Genomic DNA, 13016 nt, shown 5'->3' with positions numbered 1-13016 from the left:
CATAAGTCGGAGATCGGGTTGGAGGGTTGGTCCGGTACATACGACATCGTTGAGGGAGTGACCGGAAGCCGACTTTTTAGAGGCGTTGAACACAACTCTGACTTTTGTTGTCTTCTTGTCTGGCCTTACGACCGCATGGTGAGGCAGATAGAACGAACAGTATTTACCCAGGGATTCTATTTCATTGGGACTGCATTCTTCCATGTGGCCTAGGGACAGATATTCTTCGAGTACCTGGTCGTATTGCTGCTTGAGATCGACCTTTTTTGAGAGGGTACGTTCCATGCCATGGAACTGTCGTAGGGCTGCAGTACGGGATTGACCTGGGTCGATGTCGTTCGGGAATGTTGGTTTAAATGGCAGCCGAACCATATATCGACCGTCACCCATGCGAGTGGTGGTGCTTTGATAAAAGTCTTCGCACATTTTATCTTCTGGGGTTTACACTCGTATTCTGGGTATTTTTTCAATTTCCCAGAATTACCGTAGCTGTTCATTCAGCTGGACATTCGTCACTTCCCACGCTTGAGAGGAGTGTGCTCCCACCTTTTCGGGGGTTCGACCACTTATTATCCAGCCCAATATTGTGTTTTGGGCTAGCAGTGAGGGGGAGATCTTTTCGATGCCGTTTAGCATTATTTGTGGGATAAGATCACTACCTAATACCAGATCAATTTGGGAGGGGTTCTGGGCATTCTGGTCTGCTAGCTTGAGGTGGGACCATTGACGCATTTGGTCGTTGTTTAGCCTGAGTGTTGGAAGTTGCCTAGTGAGACGAGGTAGCACTATTGCCTGGGCCTTTATTTTCACCTTGTGGTCATTTGAGACTAGGGTCAGTGAGCACAACTTGTTGGAGGTTTGTACTACTCCGCCTCCCATGCCCGATATTTCAAATAGGGGTGGGTATATGGAAGGCCTAGCTTGATCTAAGCTTTTGAAGAGATGAAGCTACGTTCTGACCCTTGATCCACTAAGGTTCTGAGCCGGAAGCAGTTACCCCGGTGTTCTATGGATACTATCGCTGTGGGGAGAATGATTTGGCTATCATTGTCGGAGTGGAATTACTGGATATGGGCTGCGTTTGAGGTAGAGGGAAGTTCTTTCGTAGCTGCTGCTTCATGGATACTTTGTTGGCTGGTACTGCTAGATCCTATGGTTGTTAACTGGGATGTCGATCTTCGCGGTCCAGTGGTATGATGAGGGGCTGCGGTGTCATGAAGGGTGAAGTTGTGTCGACCTTGGTAGTAGAGGCATGTTCTTGTGCTGGGGCAATCTTTTAAGATGTGGGTTTGAGATAGGCAAGTTTCGCACAGGTTGTTGCATTTCACGAATTTTTTTCGCTCAGGGATTGTCAGCTTCTTGTAACGCAAGCAGCTTTGTAGCGTGTGGGAGGACTGCTTGCACATTCTGCAGGCGTAGATTTTTTGATGCTCGGCCACATGAGCATTTGTGCGATTTTGGGAGTAGTTGCTATTGTGCGGAGGGTTGCGGCTTTGGTTTTGGGTTTGACCCTACCTGAACTGGGAACCCTGCCTTGAGAAATTTGTGGAGGGTGGATTATATCGGGGTTTGGCTGGTCGCCATTGATCCACCCTTTCCCCTATCTCGTAGCGAGTAGTCAGAAATTGATCCATTTGGGGCCAGTTCGGGAGGTCTCTTCGCGAGCTTAGCGATTGTTCCCAAAGCGCAACAGTATTTTCTGGGAGTTTTGAGGTCACCAGATATATTAATATGGGATCCCAAATCTCTGTCGAGACTTGTTGGGTGGGAATCTGGAGGCAATTGTTGACAGAAGATTGCAATCGCTGAATATCTTCGCTGTTTTCAATCTGAATGGCCTTGAGGTTCATTAGATCAGGACTCTTTTATTTTCATATTTCAGTTGTCATCACGGGAAAATTTTAGAATAGCACCGCCGAGTTCGGGGTAAAACTTGATATCAAATGAAAGAGGGAGTTGTCCCGATCACAAATATATATATTTTGCGCAACTTATATTTAAAAGTTATTTGTTGTTAAAGTTTGCAAATTTAGCAAATTTCTATAGCACTTTAAATTAAAATTTACACATCTTTCAAAACCTTAATCCACATACATATCTATATAAATTGGCAACGATAAACTTAATCTGCTTTTTTGTATATTTCACATTTCATTTTTGCATTGTTTTTACTTATTATAAATGTTTTTATTAAATCAATCGCGCTTTTGTAGCAACATGCACATTTATATATATATATTTTATTGATGAGCTGTGCTGCCATATAAACAAAAAAAAATTAAATATAAATATTACCTTACCACCTTTCAGAAAGGTGTTCTACGCATAATTACTGTGCGTGGCGCAGCCGGTGTTGGATCGGCTAGCATAAGAATAAACATAAGAGTTATAAGGTAATATCAGCTCGTTCACGAATGTAAAAAAAGAGCTTTTTCAAATTTTTGGCATATAAAGACTAGAAAAGTTAAAGATATATATACATCAGATGAAAGGTATTTTTATAAGTTATTTTTCGATTCTGCTCTTGTTCCGTTTTTAGATGTGGCAGCACAGATTTGTAATGTCATAAAATATATATACGTATACACATATAAAAGTTGTATAGAAATTTGCAAACCTTAACAACAAGTAACTTTAAAATTATAAGTTTGCGCACTTTAAAATATATATACTTGTGATCGGGAGAACTCCCTCTTTCCTTTGATACCAAGTTAAACCCCGAACTGGGGGGGGGGGGGGGGGGGGGGTGCTAAACTAAATCGCTACCGTCATCACTAAGTGGGAATTGCTTTACTATATAGCCGGCTTTCCCTTTTGTCTTGTACATGAGGTGGTACAGTTTTTGCGCGCTCGAGAGTTTTGGGTGGTTGATATAGACCGCACAGCTCCAGGCGTGGCAAACTTATTGTTTTAAGGGGGGCCACTTTCCCTTTAGAGACTAGCAGGTGAGTGAAGACTTGTGTGCCTACGGTGGTTCTTACATAAAGGGTCGCACAATAAGCCTTTTCGGAGGCGTCGCAGAAGCCATGTAGTTCGACAGACTGATCAGGGAGGTAATTTATCCAATGTGGGATCTGAATGCCATATGTTTAAGTGACTTAAACTATGAACATTTTTCGTTCGTTTGTTTCATTAGCCATAAAGTGTGCTTGTAATTCTCAACTGGTTGGTGAAATATTCTTAAGACATAGTTAAAATTTTTTATCCCAAAGGGGGGTTTTCAAAGCAAAACAAGGTGGCTCAACCCGCACCCAATACCTTGGAGCCCCCAGTCCTCGCCCCCAATGAATACATACAAGGTGTAACAGGCGCATAGCGAACTCTATTTAAACAATAAAATAATATACAGTGCACTAAAAATAACAAAATAATATAAAAAAACCTATTCGCCCGTCGAATCGCCACAGCTTAGACAGTATAGAAACTTGTTGTTGATTAAAAATACGCCTAAATGTATGCGTGTACATTATTTAAAAATTTCCAACCCGAATGAAACTTTTTGATTATCGAAAAATCAAAATAATTAAAATAAAATTATTGAATAAACTAATGAAATTACAAAGTACCTATATAAATTTAAAGTAAAATTTATAATGTATTAAAAGGAACCCTACATTACGCCCCCTTCAAGAAAATTAAACATTAAACAAATTGAACGCAACTCTCTTTTTATCTGAATTCTTGTGTCTGTTGTTTCGATTATTGCCGGTTTTAATCTGTCAATTAGAATAGTTTTAATAATATTATTTATTTCAATTTTAAAACATTTTTCGCCTTTTACCACCCTTTACCCTTTTACCAAAATTTTCTAAGGTCCTTCATATGGTTGTTGTAATGCATGTTGAGTAATGACCCGAACAAATGCAAATTTATAAGGTTGAAGATCTTTTGGAACATAAATTCCAGTATCAGAATCTTTATGATGACTTAAATTTGATCTAGTATTCCGAAAATGTTCACGTAAATTATTTAAAATTTCAGTTGATGAGAAATTTTCAGCTGATGGCACAAGTTTCAATTTGTTTTTTTTTTTATAGGCAGCATCGCCAATGTGGAGATTGAAACCACGTTCAATGTAGAGATTTAAAAAACGTTTTTATATTTGTATAGAAATTTTTTATTAATTAAAAATACGCTTAAATATATGCGTGCACATTATTTAAAAATTTCCAACCCGAACGAAAATTTAGACGGTTAAGCGCCAATTAAGTAAGGAAGTAATGAAAAATTTTTTTATAGAAAAATCAAAATAATGAAAATAAAATTATTGAATAAACTAATGAAATTACAAAGTATACAAAGTTAAAGTAAAATTTATAATGTATTAAAAGGAACCCTACAATATGTCCTGGTTTTTTATACGGGTTTTCAGTTTGGTCGTTAAATAAACTTCTGTTAACACTACGGACTCATTCAGTCTATGTGAGGCCAGTTCAACCTAACCTAACCATCCATTCCTCAAATCAACGCAGAACTACCGAATACCGAAGGAATAAGTGGCAGCGAAAATTTCGTTTAACTTAGGTTTTGAATTATTATAAGAAATCTTAGAATTATATTCATATTAAGTTTATAAACTTATAACCTATTAAAAGTATTTGATATAATAAAACAATGAAAATTGCATTGATTATAAACAGGGCTGCTCAAAAATTTTGTATTGAATTGCAAATACTAACACAACTACAAAAATCATAAGTGCACTGAGAAAAACTAAAATATTTTTTTAATGGAATTATTTTTTTATAAATAATATATTAATACAGTTCAAGTAATTTTATGTATGTAAAGATCTACATATAATAAGACGACAAACAGAATAGGTATTAAGTTAAATGGAATAAACGCAGTAACAAGTTCATAATGGGCAGAGCTGGGTAAATTTAATTCCATTACATTACCCATTACATTCCTCAGTAATTGGAAAAATTTAAATTCCTAAAAAAAATGCCAAAAGTAATTTCGTTTTTTTGAGGCTCCAGTACAAAAAATTTTTTGTTTGTAATTGAAAAAAAAAAATACTTTGCGCAATTGTAATTTCATTCCCAGTACTTTCAAAAGGAATTTCAAATGTAATTGAAAATTTTCCAAATACATTACAAGGAATGGAAAAAGTACTTTCGAGTTTCCCACTCCATTCCTCAAAGGAATTGCGAAAGTAATTGAAAAAGTACAAGTTAGTTGGTGTATAGGAACTTACTCCGGTTGATGTGGGTGACTTTTCGGGTTATTGTTGTTGATGTTGTTGTTGTAGCAGTGCTTCGCCCCATCCAATAGGTCTGACCAATATCCTCTAACGGGAATCCGAGGAAACTTGCTGTTTCAACAGGGGTGGACTATAATGAGAGAGGTGTTAGAGGCGTTGGTTCCACATTACAATTGAAGAGATGGTTGGTGTCATCTGGGGACACATTGCAAGTAGGGCATACATTTTGTGTTGGCGGTGTTGGCTGATCAATCAGATGTCTGTTGGGATGCCCAGGTTTCTGGGTTTTCAACAGCGACTGTTTGGTTTGCATTTCATATCTTTCCCTTATTGGGAGTATTCTCGCCTCATTAAGTAGATGGTGTTCTGGGGACATAAGGAGACAACCCGTGGTGGTTCTGAGGGTAGTATTTTGGTAGGCCTGTAGCTTCTTCCAGTGGGTAATCTTTAGGCTTGGCGACCATATCGGGGACGCGTAGCATGCAATCGGCTGGCCAATTGCTTTGTAAGTCGTAATGAGCGTTTCTTTATCTTTTCCCCAAGTACTGCCAGCAAGAGACTTGACGATTTTATTACGGCTCTGGATTTTCGGTACAATTGCGGCTGCATGCTCACCAAAATGTAGATCCTGATCGAATGTCACACCCAAGATTTTGGGTTGTAAGACAGTCGGTAGCGTAGTGCCATTGACGTAGATGTTCAAAATGGTCGACATTTGGGATGTCCATGCTGTATATAAGGTCGCCGAAGATTAAGTCGGTGATGTCAGGTTTCGCGAGGTGAAAAAACTGGAGAGATCAGGGAGGTAGCCGTTTATTTTGTTACATAGCTCATCGATCTGTGGGCCTGGACCTGTGGCCATTATTGTGCAGTCATCGGCGTAGTAAACGATAGTAACTCCTTCTGGTGGCGAAGGTAGCTTTGATATGTAGAAGTTAAACAAGTGGGGATAGGACACCACCCTGTGGCACCCCTTATTTAACTCTTTTCGGTTTAGATGTTTCGTTTCGAAATTACACCGATGCCCGCCGTCCGCCCAGATAATTTTCGGTCCACCTTTTAAGACTTGGGGGAAGGGTATACCCTTCCAGGTCTTGCAGTAACGTGCCATGGTTGACCGTATCAAAAGCCTTTGATAGGTCTAGCGCAACGAGTACCGTTCTATGATGGGGGTTTTGATTTAAACCGAAATTTATCTGGATGCTAATGGTATTTAGCGCGGTGGTAGTGCTGTGTAGTTTTCCGGTCACACTTTTCATTATTTCATCAACTAGGGAAGTAGGAGATAAGACAAAGGGAGATAAAGCTAAGACTCCGGCTTTTCCCCAGAAGAAGAATGACATGGCAAGGTAGTCACTGACTTTGGCGCTGGTTGATCGTAGGAATCCTTCCGGACAGATGACTACTAAAAGGTGGAGATCTGTAGAAAGAGAGCTTATTAAGTTAATGCTTAAGATGATACGGGAACAACCACGTAAGGCCCTGGTGTGAAGATGATAGCGTCCGCGACCTTGCTGTGGCTGGAGGAAGTGGTTCCAAACCTCCAATGCCAAGGCACGAACGCGAAGTTCGAGGTGGTGGATAAAGCGCAAATCCCCACGGTACCAAAAGTAAAGTATGGATACCATGCGTGATGAAGTCGAAGGATAAACAATTTAAATTATATGGGGTTACACTGAAATAACAGTCCTTGGTCGGGAAAATACATAGAACCGACTGCCTTCGGAAGCGTGCCACGACGCTTGAAGCCCTTTTGCTCCCCTACTTCAAAGCAAATTTGCAGCTAACCTGCCATCAGTATGGCTTTAGAAAACTCCATAGCACCACCATCGCGCTAAATGCCATTAGCACCCAGATAAATTGCGGTTTAAATCAACACCACCATAGAACAGTACTCGTTACGCTAGACCTATCAAAAGCTTTTGATACGGTCAACCATGGCACGTTACTGCAAGGCCTGGAAGGGTTTACCCTTCCCCCATGTCTTAAAAGGTGGACCGCAAATTAAGTGGGTGGTCGGCAGGCATCGGTGCAATTTAGAAACGAATCATCGCCTCGCGAAACCTGGCATTATCACCGACTAAATCCTCCGCGACCCTACTTACAACATGGAAGTCCCAAATGTCGACCATTTTGAACATCCACGTCGATGGCACTACGCTACCGACTGTCCTACACCCCAAAATCTTGGGTGTGACGTTTGATCAAGATCTACATTTTGGTAAGCATGCAGCCGCAATTGTACCGAAAATCCAGAGCCGTAATAAAATCCTCAAATCTCTTTCTGGCAGTACTTGGGGAAAAGACAAAGAAACGCTCATTACCACTTACAAAACAATTGACCAGCCGATTGCATGCTACGCGTACCGATATGGTAGCCAAGCCTAAAGACCACTCACGGGAAGAAGCTACAGGCCTGCCAAAATACTGCCAGCAGAACCGCCACGGGTTGTCTTCTTATGTCCCGAGAACACCATCTACATAATGAGGCGAGAATACTCCCCATCAGGGAGAGAAAGGAGATGCTAACCAAACAGTTCCTGTTGAATACCGTAAGCATTATGAGGAAAGACGGCACCTGAGAACTCAGCCGTATGAAGCCAAAAAACACAAGCAGGTCCTCAGCGAACTCCACAAACAGGCGTCTGACCTTTATGCCAGGAATCGCCCGGTGAATCCAGTACTCAACGAACAGTACGCAAAACTTGCGGAAGAGGAACGCATACTCCCCAGGGAAACGCGAGTCACTCTAGCTCAACTTCGTTCTGGATACTGTAACATGTTAAACTCTTACCTATCCAGAATCAGCACAGACACACAAAATGTATGCCCCGCTTGCAATGTGTGCCACATGACACCAACCATCTCTTTAATTGTAATATGGAACCAACGCCTCTAACACCCCTCTCATTATGGTCCACCCCTGTTGAAACTGCACGCTTCCTTGGACTCCCGTTAGAGGATATTGATGACAATTTGTGATTGGTCGCACCTATTGGATGGGGCGAAGCACTGCTGCAACAACAAGTCGAAGGAAACACTGCGACTTCTGCAGAATCAGAATCTGAATATACCGGATTGGACATTGGATCCATACATTGATTTCCATTGTGCTGCAATATCATCAGGCTCAGCGCTATGATTCCAGCTCCCCTGATATGTGTTTCAAAATTAATTAAAAGATTCTGTAAAGCCCTTATCTAACCCGAAAAAAGACAATGATAATGTATCCATCGCCTTCGGCGATACAACTCTAGTGACTCGAAGAATTCGTGAGCGGTTTTTGCCTGGAATTTTTAATTCCCCGGATGAGGGGAAAATATACATAAACAGGACGTGTGACCCGTTACCATCACTCCACAGAGGTTGAAGAAGCCATAAAAAAAGCCAAACCTTCTAAATCAATAGGTCCAAATGGAGTAGTCATGCCAATGCTAAAACATCTTGGCGCTGAGGGAGAAAGCTACCTGACGCACGTTTTCAAGCCTGGGAAACCAGCTAACGAAGGGGAGTTATAACGACCGGTATTACTCCGTTCGCCAGTAGCGAAGACATTGGAAAACTTCCTGCTCCGTCAGTTTAGTGCGAATCTTCGTTTAGCCACTCACCAGCATGGCTTCCGCAAAATACATAGCGCTACGAGCACTGTCAAAAGCTTTTGACATAGTTTACCCTTTCCCCTTTGTATAAAAAGATAAACTGCAAATTATCTGAACCTAGCCGACCAAATCTACGGTCACTGTTTTGCGACGTGGAACATTGGACGCTCACGTCGATGGTGTTACGCTACCGATTGTCAACCGTTAAAATATCTTAGGAGCAACATTCGGTCACAATCTCATCTTCAAGACGTATGCCATCGAAGTTGTATTTAACGTACAAAGCCGCAACAAAATCCTCAAGACGCTAACCAGTAGCACTTGGAGAAAAGATGAAGAAACGTTGCTAGCCACGTACAAAGCAATTGGCCGGCCACTCAACAACAAATCTAAACTACGATGATACAATCTTACCATACCCTTCCTCAATCAATTGCCAGTCATTGAAGACTGTGCTTGTGTTTTACAAACATATTCTTATGGTCCAAGGAGTTAATATGGCCTCATAAAATCACCGCTTGAATAGCAAAAATATTTTTTAACACTAAGAATTTTTTAATTTTGCAATTCCTTTGAGGAATGGGAAATTATCAATTACTTTTGGCATTCCTTGTAATGTAATTGGAAAATTTTCAATTACAATTGCAATTCCTTACGAAAGTACTGGGGTAGAAATTACATTTGAGCAAAGTATTTTTTTTTTTTTTTTTCAATTAAAAGCAAACCATTTTTTGTACTTGAGCTTCAAAAAAACGAAATTATTTTGGTATTTTTTTTATGAGGAATTGAAATGTAATCAGTAATCAATTCATTTGCTATGGAGGAAAGGAATTGATTACTTTCCTCAAGTACATGTAATGGGGAATCGACGGGTATTGATTACCTAAAGTATATACTTACTATAATTATGTTGTCTGTCACAACTTTATTTGAATGTTTTGATAACATCTTCAATGTCTGTTGTTGCACTATATGTGGATAATTGTATAACGGCTTCTAAATGGTCTTGGGTCAAGGAGTTTCTTCGACTCGTTTTGATTAATTTAAGGCTGGAAAATGCTTTCGGTAAAAGTCTAGTTAAAGGGGTGGACTGCTAATACGCTACCAAAAATATCGAGAGGGGTGTCAAAAGACGCGTATTGACCTCGACAACAATAATCCGAAGGGGGAAAAGAAAAATTGTATCTCTGTCCGCAGATATTTGTAGTTGAAGTTGGCGATTTTCATGTGTTTCTTGTAATGTTGGTGTACCCACAAAAAAAAATGTAAACATAAGTGTTTTGCGTGGATATAGTTTTGGTTTCCAAACCGGTGTTGGACCCACCCAGGGTAATTTTTTATAAGCGCGGCAGAAAGGCCGCCAATGCAGAAAGGTATTCTGCGCAAAAATACTATGGATTCCACCCCCGGTTTCGGAGGGACCCGTGAGTCATTTTTTCGGTTTTTCGTTTATATTGTGACGGATATGAGTGACACTAGGTGATACTCACATCCCTAGTCTGATGCTAAGTAAATGAAGTCACAACAACAAGCAGACAGTCACTTGTATCTACATAAACGAATAAAACATTATGTCTACACATATGTACGTACACGCAGCAGAGAAGAGATGCTCCCAAAAGTATGCAATTGTAATTGTTGAAGTGTCGCTCACAAATACACGCATATGAGAAGCTATATACGTGCATCTGTAGTTATAATTATATGGCGGCAACTAAGCAAATTCTGGAAGCGCCTAGAAGATGCCACGAGGAAATCAAAGAGTATAAAAGCACCAGCGGTAGAGGCGCTATAATCAGTTTCGATTAAGACGATATCTAGCGAGCAATAGCAGTATTATTTTGAAAGTCGGTTTCATTTAAGCTATCAGTTTGGTTATTAAGCCAGTTAGTTGCAAAGTATAAGTGTTATTGTGAAGTACTTTAATAAAGGCCATTTTTCCATTATTCAATATTGGAGTTATCTATTCAACAGTTTAGTGATTCTAACGTTAGAAGAAAAGGCAAATAAGAGGATTTGCAAGCAAATTCGTTACAATTGGTGTCAGAAGACGAATTGTTGAATAAATTCCAGAGGACAACAAGGACATGGCAAAGTTCAGTGAATTAAAGATCCAGCAACTGAAGAAGGAGTTGGAGAGCCGTGGATTGAATACAAGCGGCGTTAAACTCGAACTTCAGGCACGGCTACGAGAGGCAATGGAAGCAGAAGGAATTGATGTGGACGTGTATGTCTTTTATCTTGATGGGGACGAGACAACAACAAAAATTGAAGAGAAAAACGAAACATCGCAGACAGTTACGAGCACAGACTTCAACATGATTTTGGCTGCAATATCTGTTCAAACATCGACAATGTCATTTCAACTAGAAGAACAGAAAACGTATATGACTTTTGTGTAAGCCAGCGTACAGAGCTCATCGCGTGGATGTGGAAAGGCCAGACTGGGTAGACGCAATTTTGGAAGCACTGAAGGGTACGCAGCAGAAGAATAATGATGCAGGCAAATGCTTTAAGTGTGGGAAGCCAGGGCATATTGCGCGTTATTGCAACACCAATCCTAACAGTTCCAACAATGTGGGTGGTCGTAAACGCAGAGCAGAAAGTGATGAGCAAATCTCCAAGACCACTCAATCGTTAAAATAAATCGAGTCAGCCGCAAGGGGCGACAGCTGGCTCCCGCAATTGAATGCCCCATAATCTCTATCTCGCAGATTGGAAGAAGATCGAGCAATCTTACTGTTGGAGGACATGTGGACAGAAAGGAACGTTTACTGACTGTAGATACGGGTGCATCTCATTCCATCATTCGAGCGGATTTAGTCAACAAAAATATAAGACCATTGCTATGAGCAAGATTACGTACAGCCACGGAATGGACGGAGGGGCTAGAGGAAGATTATCAGATAAGGCGAAGCAACTGCTCCTAAAGTACGCAAACATATTTGACCAGGATGGTTCGAAACCAGGCCGCACCAATGTTGTGAAACATCAAATTGACACTGGAGACGCGAGGCCGATACGTCAAGCTCCACGTAGTGTTCCACTGGCGAAGTGGGAAGTGGTGAATCAAATTATACAAGAAATGAGCGACAGCGGCGTCATCGAACCATCAGCTAGTCCCTGGAGCTCACCGGTAGTACTTGTAAAGAAGAAGGAAGGAAAAATGAGGTTTTGCGTGGACTACCGGAAGTTGAATGACGTTACGAAAAAGGATAGCTACCCATTGCCAAGAATTGACGACACTCTGGACTCGCTCTCTGGTACGAAATGGTTTTCCACACTGGACTTGAAAAGCGGCTACTGGCAAGTGGAGGTGAAGGAGGAAGACAAAGAGAAAACAGCCTTCAGCGTCGGAGATGGTCTTTGGCAATTTACAGAAATTCCCTCTGGACTATGTATTGCACCAGCTACTTTCGAGAGACTCGTGGATCAGGTATTGAAACGACTACATTGGAAAACATGCTTGGTGTACCTGGACGACATCATCGTATTGGGCAAGAACTTTGATGAACATCTTAAAAACTTAGATGAAGTTTTCCAGAGAATGGCTGGCGTTGGTCTGAAGTTAAGTCCCAAAAAGTGTACGCTGTTTAAAAAGGATGTAAATTATTTAGGTCACAAGGTAACGGCAGAAGGTATCGGTACAGCGAATGAAAAGATAGAGGCAGTAAAGGATTGGCCAATACCACGTGTTATGCAAGGGCTCGAACGAAACGAAAGACCAAACAGAGAAGAGATGTCAGCAGAGAGTCCCATTGCGAAGTCATATTGGGCACAGTGGAACAGTTTAGAATTTATATCCGGTTGCCTTCATCGAGTATGGGAGAGTGAGGATGGTAAATGCAAGAAGAAACTGATAGTTGTTCCCAGAAATAGGATTCCTAACGTGCTCAGCGAGCTGCATAATGGTCCAAGCGGAGGTCATCTTGGAATCACGAAGACGCTCGAGAAGATTAAACAGAGATTCTATTGGGTTGGTTGCCGTCAGTCGGTCACTGAGTGGATTGCGAACTGCGAGGTTTGCAGCAGAGCAAAAGGGTCCAGAACCCGAAGTCATGGCCAGATGAAGCAATATAACTCAGGTGCGCCATTTGAAGGGATCGCTATGGATGTCGTCGGTCCATTTCCTACTAGCAACGGCGGAAACAAATATGTACTGGTAGTTATGGATTATTTAAGCAAATGGCCAGAGGTATACCCAATCCCAA

General features: G+C 41.0%; 1 protein-coding gene across 8 annotated transcripts in view; it reads right to left on the bottom strand.

Moving 5' to 3' along the window:
- Window positions 1-13016, bottom strand: part of Socs16D (Suppressor of Cytokine Signaling at 16D) — a 687555-nt gene that overhangs the window by 373484 nt on the left and 301055 nt on the right. The window contains exon 10 of one of the 8 annotated variants that reach the window (XM_067782191.1): window positions 3621-3716. The exons of the other annotated variants lie outside the window; for them this stretch is intronic. Within the exon in view, the coding sequence (XP_067638292.1) occupies window positions 3636-3716 (81 nt within the window). The 3' untranslated portion in view covers window positions 3621-3635. Of the gene's footprint in view, window positions 1-3620; window positions 3717-13016 lie in introns of those variants that run through there. 8 annotated transcript variants of the gene reach the window in all.

Source organism: Eurosta solidaginis, chromosome 4 (assembly GCF_040869045.1).
Source record: "Eurosta solidaginis isolate ZX-2024a chromosome 4, ASM4086904v1, whole genome shotgun sequence".
Classification (NCBI taxonomy): domain Eukaryota; kingdom Metazoa; phylum Arthropoda; class Insecta; order Diptera; family Tephritidae; genus Eurosta; species Eurosta solidaginis.
This window is presented reverse-complemented; position numbering and strand designations above follow the sequence as displayed.